Raw genomic sequence first — 19,014 nt, 5'->3', positions numbered from 1 at the left:
TCATGTATGAATGCAAACACCTCATCTACAAAGTCTTTTTCTTCCTTGCTCCTAACTAGTCTTTTCTATTACTTCCATCAATCTCTCAGTAAACTCTCTCATAGAGTTCCCCAAGCACTGGCTCAGATTTCACACTCCTCTCTCTATACCTTTCCACAACCTTGTAGACAATTGAAGCATATATCATTAATTTCTTCTTTGACAATCATTGTACATTCAACAAGGTTAAAAATGCACAAAAAATTTAATCATGACTTACAAAATTAAAAATATGAATAAATGGGCATTTTCATAAACACTGCTAGTTATAGTGGAAGTCCACAACTCCCACTGTAATTTCAAACATCAGAAGTACTGATGAGGTATACCACGTGAAGGTAGGCATATTGCCGATATTCTATCCAGTGTCATACAGTGTACTGCTTTGTATCATTGTAAAAGTTAATTTCTTACCTCTTTAAAATATGGCACCATAAAATTGTACAATACAGGGACAGTCATTACTGCGCATCACCACCTCCAGGTCCATCAGCAGCTGCTTCTGTTCTCTTTCATCAACAGTTGAGCGGATTCTCTGAGGCATAAAATGTTTCAAGTATTAGGGAGTATATGAAAAGTATTGAAACCCATCACCAGTTATAATAAATTTTTCACTTAATAATACACACAAGGTATAAACTTAAATACTTATGCTTTAGTTTCATGATCAGGGAAGTTATTATATATATGCCAAACTACTGGGTGACAGGTAAGGTAGGTACACCTCAATTTAAAAGTTTTTAGAGCAATGAAATAGTTCAAACAAGAAGTCATCTTCTTTGGCAAATGATAAAATCTAAATCTATAACCTGTAACACAGCTGAACATTATGTCATTTTAATACCTTCAAAGTCATATCTAATTAGATCTTCCATACCCTACTGGTACAAACATATCCCTGACAGTCACCTATTATAACGAGGTTAACTCAAATTTGAAACTCCTTACTGTATATATTGTGAAAATTTGGGATAATCTTATATTGCCAGTTTTCTAATAAATTGAACATCAAGATGAGATAAAACCAAATTTTGCATATTTAATTCCAAATTAACCACAAAACTATACATGTGTATATAAACAGTAGACCCTTGCTTCTCTGAACTAAAATGAAAGGGATGCAACTTGCTAAATCTGAAGCTCTGGAATTTCTGATGAATGCAAAAATAATAGTATACAGTAAAGAAACACTTCACCATAGTACATGATGTACAATACACTGACTTTCCCACTCCAACAACCTATTGTGAATGACAAATTTTCAGTTTGCAAAGTTCTTCTAATCCTGACTAGCATCTTGATAAACTAGACAAATGTTAAAATAAAACTAATAATTATTCCAATGAGTCCCATCATAAGCTGAACAAGTGTAAGTCAGGTTTTGAATATTCAAATATTTAACCATTAGTGTAGTCAGATTGCATAATTGGTATATTTGTGTTTAACAAGTGCTGACAGTCCTTATGATAGTTTGACACATTTCTTCTTTTTCCAAACTTTTGATGTAATAGAACTATATAAATTAAAGTGAAGTTGGTGATTATTCCCACTATCTGATATTTCTTCAGATTTTGTTCACATTTCCCATAGGGTATATAGACAATCCCTCAATTTAAAGAGATTTTCAATACTCTTAAAAGTTGTGTTCCAACCCAACATTATGATATTCAAAATTTATGTCATTCTGACACTGTTCCTTTCCTACAATATGGAGAGAGAGAGAGAGGAGAGAGAGAGAGAGAGAGAGAGAGAGAGAGAGAGAGAGAGAGAGAGAGAGAGAGAGAGAGAAATGTACAATTACGGTCTATCAATACTATAACAGAAAGAGTATTTAGTAAAGTTCATTTATATCCAAAACAGTGTAAGGGAATTTGAGGTCACCTTAACAGCCATAATGGTGTTGCTCTTCCGATGGACCATTTTGTTCACGGTACCAAAGCCGCCGCGGCCAATCTCACCAAGGTCACGAAGATCATCCGCAGTAAATTCAACTTGCTAGAGGTGGGATAAATTTGATAAATGAATACAGTAAGAATATGAATGATGCACATGAAGCAAATAACTGCTTGCCAACCTAAGTTTAAAGCAAATATCCTTCCCCACAGAGTATCAAAGAATCACCTTCCAAAGACTAGACACTATAAAGTACCTAACTCACCAATTCAGGAGAAATTTTGAGCTTGCCTGAGGACTGGATGCTTTGGTACATTCCCCGGGTAATTCTGTCCCTGCAATGAACATGCATAACATTTAATAAGACATAACAACTTTACTGCAAAAATGAATGACCATGAAAATACAATGAACAACAATCAAAATAATCAAATTTAGGATTTCAACCCAGTAAAAATCAAAAGACCCCACTTTTTTTCTTTTTTTTTTTTTATATATATATATATATATATATATATATATATATATATATATATATATATATATATATATATATATATATATATATATATATATATATATATATATATATATATATATATATATATATATATATATATATATATATAATATACACACACACACACACACACACAATGGAACCTCAGTTCTTGAACTTACCATAATTTGTTCCTGAATGCTGTTTGAAATCCGAAATGTTAAAAAACTGAAATTATTTTCCCCATAGAAATCATTGTAAAATGGATTAATCTGTTCCTAGACACCAGTCTACCCTATCTTAGTGGCTTATGACAGACACTCCCACAGCCAAGATGTCTGCTTCACAGCATCTCCAGCTCACAAATTATTTACTGAGAAAGGATGTACTGAATGAACTTAGTGACACCGAACTCATCAGAAGATACCGTTTAGACCGATCTAGCGAGGGAAGCCTTACAGAGGGGCACAGAGAGGATCAGCCCACTTGCCGCCAAAATGAAGATGATTATAACACTTAAGACACCCTTAGCTGCTAACTCCGTACAAAGGGCTTATCAGTCCATGTATGGAGTAAGTTTCACATGTCTGGGGGGGCGGGGGTTCCACTCATGCCGCTCTTTTAGACAGGGTGGAATCAAAAGCTTTTTGTTTCATCAAATCTCCTCAAACTGACTGTCTTCAGCCTCTTTCTCATCACTGCAATGTTGTATCTCTAGCTATCTTCTACTACTATTTTCATTCTAACTGCTCTTCTGATCTTGCTAACTGCATGCCTCCCCTCTTTCCATGGCCTCGCTGCACAAGATTTTCTTCTTTCTCTCACCCTTATTCTTTCCACCTCTCTAATGCAAAAGTTAACCAGTATTCTCAATCATTCATCCCTTTCTCTGGTAAACTCTGGAACTCCCTGCCTGTCTCTGTATTTCTACTTTCCTATGACTTGAACTCCTTCAAGAGGGAGGTTTCAAGATATTTACCTTTCAATTTATGACCACTGCTTTGGACCCTATTTGGGGACTGGCATCTCAGTGGGCTTTTTTTTTTTTTATTACATTTTTGTTGCCCTTGGTGGTGTCCCGAAAAAGCTTTTGCTGTGCCTTTTACGATTTGAAATCAAGTAACTTTGTTCTAGAACCAAATTATGGTACCATAACAGAAGCAATAATGAATTCAGAATTTTGTTTAAAAACCGAATTGTCCAAAGAGGGAGGCATTTGATAACTGAGGTTCCACTGTGTGTGTGTGTGTGTGTGTGTGTGTGTGTGTGTGTGTGTGTGTGTGTGTGTGTGTGTGTGTGTGTGTGTGTGTGTGTGTGTGTATATATATATATATATATATATATATATATATATATATATATATATATATATATATATATATATATATATATATATATATATATATATAGTATATATATGTGTGTGTACACACACACACAATGTGTGTATATATATATATATATATATATATATATATATATATATATATATATATATATATATATATATATATGTGTACACACACACACACACAGTAGAACATCAGTTACCAAATGTTTCCCTTTCCAAACAACGAGGTTTTCCAACAAAAATTTTAACTCATAATTGCTTTGGTTGCCAATCATAATTCAGATCTAGAACAAAGTTACTTGATTTCAAATACTACAAGACATAGCAAAAGCTGCCATTTATTGCTAATTTATTGTTTCTATAAATATTTCCTTTATTTTTATATATCTAGAGGAGAGACACAGGGTAAGACAGTAACTCAATCTTTTGAAATAAGTTAAATGTGATCCCGTTGAAGAACATTGATGTAAAAAAGCAAGGTGAATCACTCAGGAGTAATCCTGAGCCACCTGTGATTCTCTCTCTGACCCACAATGCCATCACTACTGCACAACTGCATTTTCCCAGTAGCTTATCCCAGCAGCAAGATGCCTAAGTGTTATAATCATCTTAATTTTTGTGGTGAGTGCTTTGATCCTCTCTGTCACTCTGTAAGGTTTCCCTCACTTTATTGGTGACAAAGAGAATGCCTGCATGGTCTAAACAATATCTCTTGAGTTCTGTGTCACTAAGTTCATTCAGTACATCCTTTCTGGAAAAAAAAAATTTCTTAGGTGATGTGGAGCAACCATCTTAGCAGTGTCTGAGAACAGATTAATCTATTTTATATTGATTCCTATGGGAAAAATAGTTTGTTTTTTAACATTTCAGATTTCAAACAGCATTCAGGAATGAATTAAGTTTGAAAACTGAGGTTTCAATACACACACACACACACACACACACACACACACACACACACACACACACACACACACACACACACACACACACACACACACACACACACACATATATAATATATATATATATATATATATATATATATATATATATATATATATATATATATATATATATATATATATATATATATATATATATATATATATATATATGACATTTGTAGACTCCAATTTACAAGTTACAGTAGTTTGAATGCCACTAAGTAGAAATACCCAAAATTCAGTAAAGGAGAAGTTAGTGTACAGATAATTAAATATTAATCTATTAGGAAAATAACCTTTAGAGGGAACAATATATAAATGAATCTAACTGAATGGGTTTGCAATCCTTTACTAAAAAACAACTCAATATAAAAATCTTTAAATTTTCTTTTATTTATTTATTTTTTTTTTTTTACTCTGTCAAGGGTCAAGGGGGTAGCCACTGTGGCAGTCTCTGTTTGCTATATGTCATGCACTTCACCCTTGCACACTCTAGCTCCCCACAATCTCCTCATCTCCATCTCTAAATATTTCTGTATGATACTCTTTGACTTGTAAGATCTACTTCCCCTTCCTAAATAATTTCCATGCGAGAAATGCAAAAATAATTTCCAAGTGAGAGTTAAGCTACAAGGTAAGCTGGGCATCTACTAAAAGTAAATTCTCATGGAAATGGTAATTTCATTACTTACCACTTTAAAGTAATTCTAATGCCACAAAATTTGCAATTCATCAGCACCATATAATGTCATAACTATGCATAATGCACTAAGTGGCTGCTGGTACAAATGTAATTCACCTTACTTTCTTCCCTTCATAATGCAGCAACAATGTCAGAAAATCCATGCTGATAAAAACAAATGTGTAGCACAAAGACTGTACTATAACCATGCATGTATGTGTATATATATATATATATATATATATATATATATATATATATATATATATATATATATATATATATATATATATATATATATATATATATATATATCAATATCATAGGTGGATGTTAAAATTGTTGTGACAATTCATTGCGATAATGACATCAGGTTATTGATTATATGATAATTATTTTTCCTGTGTTACTGATTCATTGGTATCGCTGATACTTTTGGTTCCAAGCTAGTGATGATGAATATTTTTAGTTTTAGGAACATAAGCATGTTGAAGTTTTAAACTTTCAAAATCAAATGTATTTATTTTACTTTTATCAGTACTTTTCCATTAGTGAAGAGACAGGATAAACATTGAATTTGAATTTTTTTCTAAGATTTATCTAAGTTTTCTAAGATAAAGATCAAAATAAAGATTTGGATTCATCATTTTTTTTTATTTAAAATATCAATATCGTTACCGCAGTATTGGAATTTTGGATTTATTGATTTTATTGGTTATCAGGCGACAAATTTATTGCCAGTTATCAATTATCAGTTAATGGAGATAAATTTATTGGCAGTTATAGATTATCGATTATCGTTGATAAGGTTATCATTATCGATTTATTGGTTATAAATTTTTCCATTACTGCACTGTGCTATGTGTAATACAGTCACACCTTGTGATTTGAACATCCTTCAATTCGAACAACTGCCAATTTGATCAGCGTTGGCAAACAAATTTTGTCCTCCAATTCGAACACAAAAACCCATTCATTTTGGGGTTGGTGTTTATTAACAATGGTATTTTGCGTAAAATTTCAAGGTTGTTGTTTTTGTATCTGATGCATAGGACAACCCATATTTTTGTCCTCTTTAGGATGATTCAAGTATCATCTTGTATGCTAAAATATACAGTACTTCATGTTTTCTTGTACTGTATTTTTATCTATAATTTAGGTTATTGTCATTCAATTCTATATTTAGGGCATAACATAAAAGTAAACCCATAACAATGAAAAAAATTTGGGGGGGGTTTGGAACTAGAATGGATTAATTTTTTTTATGTTAATTTTAATGGGATAATTTGCTTCCCAATTTGAACATTCCCAATTCAAACCAATTAAGTTCAAATCACAAGGTACCACTGCACACACACACACACACATATATATATATATATATATATATATATATATATATATATATATATATATATATATATATATATATATATATATATATATATGAATGAGCTAGGTTCCACATGGCCACTCATAAGTCATTATACTTGTAAATTGTTAATTTGTAAAATATTTTGGGTATACAGTACTGTCCCAAGTTTCACATGCATTTTCTTCCAAAGCCATAGTGCTAAACTTGAGGATCATGAAATTCATGTTACTGAAAACTCAGAAAAACACCTATTTACACTAGCCACGTAGTCTCGCACTGTGTGAGTGTGTGTGTTTTCTCCTCACACTTGGGATGATGCAGTAGTGCGGCTGCCACATTTTGTCCTCACATTTGGCATGACAGAGCAGTGTTGCTGCCATATAATATTGTTTTACTTTGTTCTCACATTCAGCTTGATACAGTGCTGTTGCACTGCCACACTATGTGTATTTTATCCTCATGTTTTTGTGATGCAGTAATGTGGCATTGCCACAGTGTGTTATTCTTGCCTATGGTGTGATGCTGCAGTGTGGCCTCATCACATTTATAATTGTGCGGGTGTGTGTCTTGTGCTAACATTCAGCGTGATGCAGCAGTGCAGTGGTAAGTGTAAATAAGATGGTACCTCTTGAATGTGATACTATAGGAGACTCAAGATTTCTCCTGAGCTTGCCCTCTCATTCGCATCTTTGGATGTTCGTAACACAGATGTTTGCAAGTTGAGGAGCATGTGTGTGTGTGTGTGTGTGTGTGTGTGTGTGTGTGTGTGTGTGTGTGTGTGTGTGTGTGTGTGTGTGTGTGTGTGTGTGTGTGTGTGTGTGTGTGTGTGTGTGTGTGATCTAAGGTACTTTAAAAAGTACAATAGAATATAGCATACATTAAAAAAATATGCTTTGGCCACAATCCTACATAATATAGTGCATTGAATAATGTGCTGTTCTGCCATTCCAAAGCATTCTTGCTTCTGATGCTCACAGCATCAATTCTATTCTTAAATCTACTCCCTTTACTTCAAACTGATGAGCAAAGCATCTCAGCATCCTAGATCTGGCTATGTATATCACTTCATAATTCATTCATTCTTACTTAGAAGACATGCCACAGATAATTGATATATACATTGCATGTTATGTAAAAAGTACATTTACTGATAAAATTACAATTTCCCTACCTCTATAGTGAAATACAAATACAAATCAATTCACATGCAACAGAGGGAGAAATTGATACTGCAATAATGGTAGAATTCCAGTTATGTAACAGGATGTGTGCAAAAGCTAGGTAATTTACTTAAAAATAAACAGCTTCTCACTCCACGACTCACCTTGATGCAGTAGGAACTGGGGCGATGCTCTCTGAACTTGGGAAGAGAAAAGCAAAACAATGCAGTTGTAGGACTAAATTCCAAATTTGTCAATGTAAAATGAACACTACAGCAAAACACATGAAAATACACATTAAAACTATTATTAGTAAAATTCCATTTGATAGGGAAAACCATGCAGTTTAACAACTTCCAGGTCTTTTAGTAACATCTATATATGAGGTAAATTGGTTAAAAGCACTTATGCTTTACAATACTATTAAGCATTATACAGCAGATGGATTATATGCTTTAATAACAAAGTTCATAATTAAGTCGGTCAAAAAGTAGGACACTCATACAATTTCTCTCTCTCTCTCTCTCTCTCTCTCTCTCTCTCTCTCTCTCTCTCTCTCTCTCTCTCTCTCTCTCTCTCTCTCTGTAAAAGCCATAGTACAGTCTCAAATACTGCTTGAAGTATGAACATCAATGAAAATCACCATGTAAAAAATGCAGTAAATAGGTGACAGATAATATGGAGAGAGAGAGAGAGAGAGAGAGAGAGAGAGAGAGAGAGAGAGAGAGAGAGAGAGAGAGAGAGAGAGAGAGAGAGAGAGAGAGAGAGAGAGAGAGAGAGAGAGAGAGAGAGAGAGAGAGAGAGAGAGAGAGAGAGAGAGAGATTGATGCCCTGGAAAGCTGACCCACTCCTAAAGAATAGTTTTGCTATAAAATTTTCTTAAAATAACATTCACTTCAGTTTCACCAGCTATGTATTTTTTAAAAAAATGTTATAAACAATTGTAATATCACCATGCAAATAATAGTGTTTCCTAGATAAGGCAGTTACTCAAAATCCACATGCACTAACAACATGGCTTGAGATAAAAAAAAAAAAAAAAAAAAAAAAAAAAAAAAAAAAAAAAAAAAAAACCTTTCCTTGCCTTTGCTGGAGCTTGGTATAGGGAACGTAATTGTAACACATGAGTAGGATTCATAGGATACTGGTGCATGTTGGATAAGTCTGGCTACTTGAGGTTGCACATTAACTGCACCACCACTGCAAGTCTATATACATTTTTAATGCCTTGCTACTTGTTAAACAGGGCAGTCAAAAGAAAAAAAAGTTATGTTTTTATTGGCATAGTTTGTGATTCATCAAAGATGCATATGAAATCCTACTCATTCAGTTATGACCATCTCATTTACATTTTTTTATGTCAAAGTTAATTCATACACAAACATGTACACTGAATTTGTAACTTGCCTTTACTTACTCACATAGACATTTGTTTCTTAATGAAATGCATTCACTTTATAAAGAGCTGTCCAAAAGGGCACGGAATTCTTTTTATATACTATATATATATATATATATATATATATATATATATATATATATATATATATATATATATATATATATATATATATATATATATATATATATAGACATAGACACACACACACACACACACACACACACACACACACAATGATGTCCAAAAGAGCTGTCCAAAGGGGCACAGAATTCTTTTTATATACTATATATATATATATATATATATATATATATATATATATATATATATATATATATATATATATATATATATATATATATATATATAAACACACACACACACACACACGCCACACGCACACACACACACACACACACACACACACACACACACACACACACACAATGATGCATGTTATATGCAGTCTTCACTGAAATGAAAATATATATATTCCTATCCTTTCCATATTATATTAAGCTATTAGTTTGAAAAGAAAATTGTGCATTCCCTTAACACACATCCTCTCTCTTTTTCAATGCCCAAGAATTTTCAGCACACCTATCTCTCATCTTTCTCTCATTATCCCTTATTTTATTTATTTATGCCAGTGTCAATGTTCAAATGACATAAGTAAATTTAAAAATTAGAACCCAAAAGCAATTATTGTTTCAAGATGTGAGAAACAGTACCTAACCTATTTGCTATCAAATATTGGCAAGGAAAATTACACAGTACTATGTAGTAATCTATCTTCCACCCAATGATAACTTGTGTTGCTGGAAGAGATGACAGTGAGAGAAGGCTATTTGAAGGAGGGTTACAAATTTCATAATTCATAATGATGCTTTCTGTTGGTGTTCTGCTATGCTCCTGAAAGATATGTGACCATAACAGCATAACAGGATGGGACACTTTAGGAGGGGTGGGAGATCCAAAGCATAAGCAGAGGTAGGAGTGTCTGGGTTGGAGAGGAAGGGCTGGAGTGGGAAACAGATGGTGCAATAGGAGAGAGAGAGAGAGAGAGAGAGAGAGAGAGAGAGAGAGAGAGAGAGAGAGAGAGAGAGAGAGAGAGAGAGAGAGAGAGAGAGAGAGAGAGAGAGAGAGAGAGAGAGAGAAGCAGGTGAAGTGTAACAAGCAAGACTAAATGTCTGTCTTCAGCCTCCTTCTCGTCACTGCAATGTTGCATCTCTTGATATCTTCTACCATTATTTTCATACTAACTGCTCTTCTGATCTTGCTAACTGCATGCCTCCCATCTTTCTATGACCTCACTGCACAGGACTTTCTTCTTTCTTTCACCCTTATTCTGTCCACCTATCTAATGCAAGAGTTAACCAGTATTCTCAATCATTCATCCCTCTCTCTGGTAAACTCTGGAATTCCCTGCCTGTTTCTGTACCTCCTCCTCCTTAAGACTTGGAGTCTTTCAAGACACTTATCCTGTTTTTTTTTTTTTTTTAACATTCTATCTGACATTTGTATAGGAATTGGCAGTAAGTGGCCCTTTTTTGTTCATATTTTTTGTTGCCCTTAGCCAGTGGCTCTCTTAAAAAAAGACAGGCCAAGAAACCAGTTGAGTGCATGGGGCAAGGGAAAAGACCAAGTGACAAGCTTTCTTTCTGACTTCTTTTGAAACAATTGAAACAAGGCCAAGCTTAAACTGAAGTGCCACAACTAAAAGCAGAAAAATTATACCCACAGTAGAGCATAATGTGTGGACCACTGCTATTAATTTATGTACATGTCTGAGCCACGTGAACAAGACAGATATGACCAGGACTAATGTAGAACAGGCAGTGGGCAAAAGATGATTTCTTTGCAGATTGACCAAATTGCCAACAATTCTGACACTGACAGCTGGGAGGATAGTATAGTTTAACTAAACAATACTCCCCACCAAAGTGAACAGCTGCGTTGAGTTCTTGCCACTTGAAAATGATTCAGGCAATGTTGACAAGATATTTATGTTGATCCTGAAGGGTGAGGAGAATGGAAAGAAAGGAAAAAAATATCATAATCATCAGCAAGAAGAGCATGCAGGTCTTCTGCAAAGTCAGACCAGTGAACATTATCAATGGGGCAAGTACTAGAGGGCTAATCCCTTTACATGAATGAAGGTGATTGTCAGTGATATCCTGCAGGTCAGGTAAAACCTGTGCCTCAGTGTCAATCCAAACTAGATAGGAGAGCAGGTTCAGAAAGACACTTTTCCAGTCTGGTCTTTGAGAGACTGTTGGCACCAAAGGGTGCTGTCAAAGGGAGGGATGAGACAAAATGATCCCAAAAAGGGAAGCGAGGATAAAAGAACTATATATAGGAGGACAGGCAGGCAGGAAAGGTAACTAAACAAACATCCCCCTGAAAAGCAGAGGATGAAGAGGACAAAGCCAGGGAAGAATGAGAGACTGAAGAGGAAACAGAAAGGGGAAGAAAAGATCAAGGAAGAAGATAATATGGTAAAGGCAGTAGAAGGAGTTAATACTGAGAGTAGGGGTTGGGTTAAGTCCTTGAGTCTCAGGGATCACAAATGATGTTATCTGGGGTGCATATCAATTACAGGTTAAAACTCAGTACAAGAGGGAGCAAAAGTCAGTAAACCAGGCAAGTTTGGGGATCCCTTCTGTAAAGAGAAAAATTCCAAGGAACAATTTCATAACTGGGCATGGTGAACCAGATGTGAATGAGGATAAAAACTGGTCATTTGCTCAGCACTGTCCTCATACTTTAGGGGGAAAGTGGACAGGATGCGGCAAAAGAGGAGAGACAGAAAGGAACAAAAAGAAAATGAAGGAAAGACTATATAAAATTAGTTAGACCAAGGATAGAGGTGAGCTTGAAGCCCACCCATGAATGCAATGGGAAGAGAGAGGAGACTAAACAGATGATGTCTTTGACATATTCAGTCAACAACAATGTGCCTGTCCAAGAACATCTTCATATTTGTACACAAGAAAATCTGCCAACAACTTCCCCATTCATATTTGTATTCAAGCACTATAATGTCCAAGGAATTCTTCCTGCAACATAATTTCCACACAATAAAACCCATGACTGTGTTTGCTGCTTCCACTCCTGACCAAAGAAAGCTTTGATTTCTTGCATGTGAGCAAGAGTTATGTGTTTGTATAATTATTAATTGAGAAATGCACTGAATCACAATTATAAGACATTCAATATGATTATATCATTGTTTCTTATGCCTGCCATGAAATGCAATTACTGTTATGTTCTGCTAATGTAGTAATGTATTAATATCTTGTGCTGTAAGCAAACTAAACAGCTTTGTAAACATTACAGAACCTCTTCTCAACTTATTTTTAAGTAAAAAAAAGAAAATAATAATAATAAATAAAAAAATAAATAAAAATAATAAATAAATAAATAAAATACATAAATAAAAAAAAATAAATAAAATAAAAATGAAAAAAAAAATAAATAAAAAATAATAAATAAATAAATAAAATAACTAAAAATGAAATAAATTAAGAAATTCATAAAAAAATAAATTAAATAAAAATAATAATACATATAAATATATGTGTATACAAATAAATATGTATTGAAAAGAACAATGCTTAGAGATACAGAACATATAAAATAGTCCTTATCCTTCTGAGACCATTTCACTTTACTGTTTCATGCATTATAAAATAATACAAGCTCAATATTTTTTTCTTTGAAAATGCCTCTAACTCAGTCTAATTTTTTATATCAACTTTAGGTATTCAAGAAAGCTTCCTTCTTCAGAATGAATGATCATAAAGGTAAGCAACATACATCCAAGTGAATTTGATTCTATATCAAAGTCAACTTCAAGTTTTCCATATCATGAATAGATCCTACTCTTTCTTCTTGTTGCTTTTAACTTGACAAGGGTTATTAATTCTTTGTTTTTTAGATCAGCCACATTTATGGGATATTTTGCATGTGATGTAAAAAAAAAGTGAAGCATAAAGAACACCGTATACAGTAAGAATACTGGATGTTTTTGAACCACTTCACTTTAGATAAAACAAATATTCTAAGCCCAAATGTAGTAAGTCAAGAAAAGGCTGTCCACACACACACACACACACACACACACACACACACACACACACACATGCAGGTATGCACAGGATGCAACATATTTACACAATGTACAGCAGGAGCTGGTCCAGAAAAATTTCACTGCATGACAATCCCGTGATGGATCATGACAACACTGCAAAAACTGTGTTAGTATCTCAAGCCACACTGTTAACACAAACTACATGTCTGGACAACTGCCTCAAATTTCATCTCAAGTTCTTTAACAAGAGCTGGCCTGTAGTGTTTAAGGCATCACTCAGTATCTAATGACACACCAGTTAGTACAGTTTAAACCACACAATGTTGGCTATATGTTACAAAAAAGAATGAAGTTGCAAACTTTTCATTATGCTATTTCATCACTTCTTTCTTCACCTCTTGTGGCTGCGGTCCCTGAGAGATTCGTGGCGGTGGTGCTGGCCATGGTGGTGTGGAGGTGGAAGATGCAGCACCAAGTGCTTTTTTTTTTGTTCACGCACATTCTGTGGAATTCTCACTGGAGGAGGTGGTGAGGGTGAGGATGTATGAGTGGCTCTAGTTTTAACAGGAACAGGTGGCCCACGAAGGGCAGCCACATCAGTGTCCACAGGCTGGCCTGCCATTGCAACACGGCTTGCCCGCATACCACCAGGGGAGGATTTGCTACGTCCTTCCCTCTTGCTGCTGGCATTGCTGATAGTGATTCTAGGTGGTACTGGGGGAGGTGATGCTCTTGGATGCCTTGAAATATTAGCAAAATTTTGGAATTACAATACCCAAAGGATGGTGAGGCTTAACCATTTCTATACTTCACTGTTTTTTTCATAACTCAGAAAAACAATTAAGGAAATGTATAAACTGCAAAAAATTTCAGAAGCATTGATTTGCTTAGGTAGAGGATGTTATACTTATGATTACATTATGGAATGCCCCAGGTTCAAAAGGCATTAATAAAAGAGAACACTGTAAGTAGTAAGTGCTCTTCTCATCTTTGGATATGTTAAGAGAATGGCAGAGAGCAACTGAGTGAAGAGGATGAGATCTGAACACGGCTGATTTTTTTTTGTATATTACATATTTTTCTTTCACTCACATTTGGGCATCTGAATTTTTACACCATGTTTTTTCCACTTTATATGAGTTTTCATATTTTGTGTGTGTGTGTGTGTGTGTGTGTGTGTGTGTGTGTGTGTGTGTATAAACAGTGGCAGGGCAGTAAAGACTTATTTAATTAATGGTCAGACTCATGTTTACCTTGGGTGTGTCTCATCACGGTTCAGTATCTGGCAATGACCTCCTAACTAATTTATCCCACCTTGATGTATTTTTTCCAGCATTTCCATGGTGCTCCAAAAAGGGTTTTATACATTCATATACACATTATGTTCATAATCATGCATGCTTATTCTTATAAACATATATAAGCAGTAGTAATATTTTCTCCTTTTTATGCCAATACAGTCATTCTAGTTTATCATCTAGTTCTCTCATCTTCAACATTCTTCCTTAACCAGGCTTCATGTGATCTGCATATTTCCCTACTGTTTCATATTGCTTCACAAGCTAGATATTAGCAGTATGCTAAATATCTACTGATCACATCATTGCAACTCATTCACTCCTTTATATTATTATAATAATTATTTTTCCTGGAAGCTAATGTTTCTGGGATTCAAAATTTCAATAACATCATATTTTTCAGTCCTTTTTAAATCTTCCCCATAGTCTTCAGATTCTCTCTCTCTCTCTCTCTCTCTCTCTCTCTCTCTCTCTCTCTCTCTCTCTCTCTCTCTCTCTCTCTCTCTCTCTATATATATATATATATATATATATATATAATTATGGTCTCCATTCATTCTACACAGCATCAACACTTTGGCACTGCTGGTCTGTTGCCTCTGGCAAGCTGCATCTGCTTCCACACATCACTGTAACTATTATATCTCACTCATACATCTCATGTTCATCAGCACTTGATATTCAGTAATTCTATTCTCTTCCTTGACTCCACATGTGTAGGTCATCTTCCTCAAGCATTTATATTTTTTACTACACAAACATATGTTTCAATTCCTAAATTCTCTAGATTCCCCTTTTCCTTTTACAGTATGTACTGTATAGCATCTCACATCATGAGATAATATACATGGAACTTCTTTTAGTGTTTCTGCAACCATGGTGTTTGTTGTACCCAAAATATCACTAACATGTTGAAGGGACAACTGTGCTATATTCTGCACAAGAATGAGTTGAATTTTTCTCTGCATGTGGGAAGTAAGCTTCATGTGTGGGAGGTACAATGCTTTATGGTTGTAGAATTTGACTATAAAAATAAAACTATAGGATTACCAGTAATATTAACTAGAAAAAAACTGTTACATCACAAATTTGTTCTCACATCTAAGCTTAACTACTATTTTATTTCATGATTTCATAATTATTTTCATTTATCATCAATAGGCAACAAAAGAAGTCCTTTGTTCAACAAAGAATACTTTCAACCTTCTCAAAAAGCAATGTATATGACTATCACGATTATTCTGCGTAACTTTTTCCAGACTTCTGTGGCTTATTATGTGTACATGGTCATTGTGTACTCACTTTTCTACTTAAGCCCATTCATGCTAGCAAAAATGTGGCACAACTTCACCATGTCTTATGCACCAACACACAACAAAATCTGTTGATTTGTGCCAAGAATGTTTCACACACACAACCCCTGCACCACCATTAACATACTACACTGAGACTAACATAAAGGTGTTTCTGCTATCAACATTTAAATGCTTACCGATCTTACACAGCTATCATAAATGATTACAAACATATTAGATGTCTTAGGGACCAGTAAAATTGATCTACATTTGGTCTGCTAGCTTTCAATTAGGCTTGACCATGGTTGTGGAATCAGCATAAATTTTATATACTGTGTGGCAATATTTTGGCAATGTAAATTAAAAAAAAAAAAAAAAGTAATAAACAGTACATTAAATAAAGAACAAAATAAACAAATAAATTATGTTTCCCTGTCTCTGTTTGTTACAAATGAAAGCAATTTTTTCGCTGAAGTAACTATCATTAAATAAAGAAACTACATTAAATAAAGAACAAAATAAACAAATAAATTATGTTTCCCTGTCTCTGTTTGTTACAAATAAAAGCAATTTTTTCGCTGAAGTAACTATCGATATGAACTAAAACCTCACTGTTTTGTCTAAAGGATAACCAAACACTGGTTTAACTTAAACCACACCACACTGGTACTGACATTACTTCAGTGTATGTTTCCTCTGCTATCTGCAGGACTCCAATGTAACCTACTACACCTACTTACAACTTGTACTGTGACTAGCAAAACTAAAGTTTTCTGCATGTAATCCTATATAACTCAGTAAAGACAAAAACTAAACAGTGTAATGTATATCACCAATAAGAAACACTGGCAAAGAAGTGAGCCACTTTGTCCAATGCCATTCCCATGGACACACACCTTTCCCATCCAAAACACCTTTTGGAGAACAACCTCAGCCACTGGGTATAAATGTATACACTCCCTTGGCTCCTATGCTTCAAGACAAATGATTTTTGCTCCTACAAAACCACTGTCTCTGCTGCTTCAATGAATACATTTCATGCATTTCCAAACCAGGGTTGGGTTCAAGTACATGCATTTGGATTGATGTACAAATTTTCATGTAATTATCAATGCTTGGAGTTTAAGAATGTTATTGTACTTGTACTTACACCCAAAGTACTTGAAAATACTAAGTACATCGGAGTACAAATAACTTCATTGTATTCAACCATATGGATTCTTGTGAGCTTTGCAAAAATAATGAGTAAATGTATCAAGTGTTATGATACTGGAGTGTAATATAAGGTAACTTATACAACAGAGTACTCGTTAATGTGTGTACAATATATGAAAAGTACCAAACTTTCAAGCATTACAAATTTGTGACAGGAACTTTTTGTTTACCACATAAAGTACTTGTACTTAATGCAACATGTACCTGAGGTCTTACTTACGTAAACAGCAAAATGAAAAAAATATCCACATACTTAACTTGAATTCAGTTCCCTGTGTTTAGACCCAACCCTTTCCCAAACACTATCATAAACACATGCAGTAATATTGAACAATATAAGATTTGAATCAGTGTACATAATTTTTTGATGCAAAGAGGAAAATGTTTCAAGTGTCCTTTATTTAAAAGAAAAAAAAAAGAAGGGAAGCCCCAATGGCTAATTTTAGGTATAACAATTTTGTATTCAAATGTCAAATGGGTGTAGAATAAAGAAAAGTCAAGGAAAAATAATGACAGCCAATAGGGAAAGAAGAATTAAGTCCACACTGTATGAATGAGTCTTTTATGATTAAAGCTTCACAAACAGTATTTGTCAATTTCAATAAAATGTAATATTTGCAATGATCTATTACAAAGAGAATGCTGCTTATAGTTATACAGTAAAAACTTAATATTTTTGTTATCAAAGATAAATTATCTATTCCCTCCCTCCATGAAGCAACAACTTATTCTCTCTCAACTATGCAATTATTTTAAAGATCATTTCTATACAACATTGCATATTACAGAATATTGCAATAAAAAATAAATAAAGGTTAACTAGATATTGTAACTGAAAACATTATATATATATATATATATATATATATATATATATATATATATATATATATATATATATATATATATATATATATATATATGAAAAATTATGTACACATATCTTCCCAAATTAATAAAAGCCAATATTTATAGTACCTACTCAATTATAGAATCCAAGGCTAAGCAGCTCATTACCCTGGTGCCTTACATTAGGATGGTGGATCAGACACTAAGATGTGCTTACATTTGAGTGGTGGGGTAGCCTGAGGCAGGAAACTCTACACTGTTTGCTGGACGGTCATTGTTGGATCTTGGCTGACCAGGGAAGGCCAGTCGTAGGTTGCTCCGGCGACCTGAAACAATACAAAGTATTTGTGTTCATAATTATTCATGATAAAAGTTTGTAAGTATATATATATATATATATATATATATATATATATATATATATATATATATATATATATATATATATATATATATATATATATATATATATATATATATATATATATATATATATATATATATATATATATATATATATATATATATATATATATATATATATATATATATATATATATATATATATATATATATATATATATATATATATATATATATATATATATATATATATATATATATATATACACAGTTTTCGAACTTAGTTCATTCCTGAATGCTGTTCAAAATCCAAAATGTTTGAAAACCGAAACTATTTCTCCATAGGAATCAATGTAAAATAGATTAATCCATTCTCAGACACTCATCCACCATGTGGGCAATGAGTGATGCCTCTACTGTTAAGATGGCCGCTCCACAACATCTCCAGCTTAGATTTTTTTTTTTTCATCCAGAAAGGATGTACTGAATGAACTTAGTGACATAGAACTCATCAAAAGATATTGTTTAGACCATGCAGGCATTCTCTTTGTCA

General features: G+C 33.6%; 1 protein-coding gene across 1 annotated transcript in view; it reads right to left on the bottom strand.

The window, feature by feature from the left end:
- LOC135104382 (dual specificity mitogen-activated protein kinase kinase 4-like) overlaps positions 1–19,014 on the bottom strand; it is a 40,770-nt gene that overhangs the window by 13,376 nt on the left and 8,380 nt on the right. The window contains 6 exon segments of the mRNA XM_064011761.1: positions 465–574; positions 1,921–2,034; positions 2,198–2,267; positions 8,111–8,146; positions 13,837–14,181; positions 18,316–18,424. Of these exon segments, the coding sequence (XP_063867831.1) occupies positions 465–574; positions 1,921–2,034; positions 2,198–2,267; positions 8,111–8,146; positions 13,837–14,181; positions 18,316–18,424 (784 nt within the window).

Source organism: Scylla paramamosain, chromosome 10, assembly GCF_035594125.1.
Source record: "Scylla paramamosain isolate STU-SP2022 chromosome 10, ASM3559412v1, whole genome shotgun sequence".
Lineage (NCBI taxonomy): Eukaryota > Metazoa > Arthropoda > Malacostraca > Decapoda > Portunidae > Scylla > Scylla paramamosain.
The sequence above is the reverse complement of the archived record's forward strand: the minus strand, read 5'-3'. Positions and strand labels throughout refer to the sequence as shown.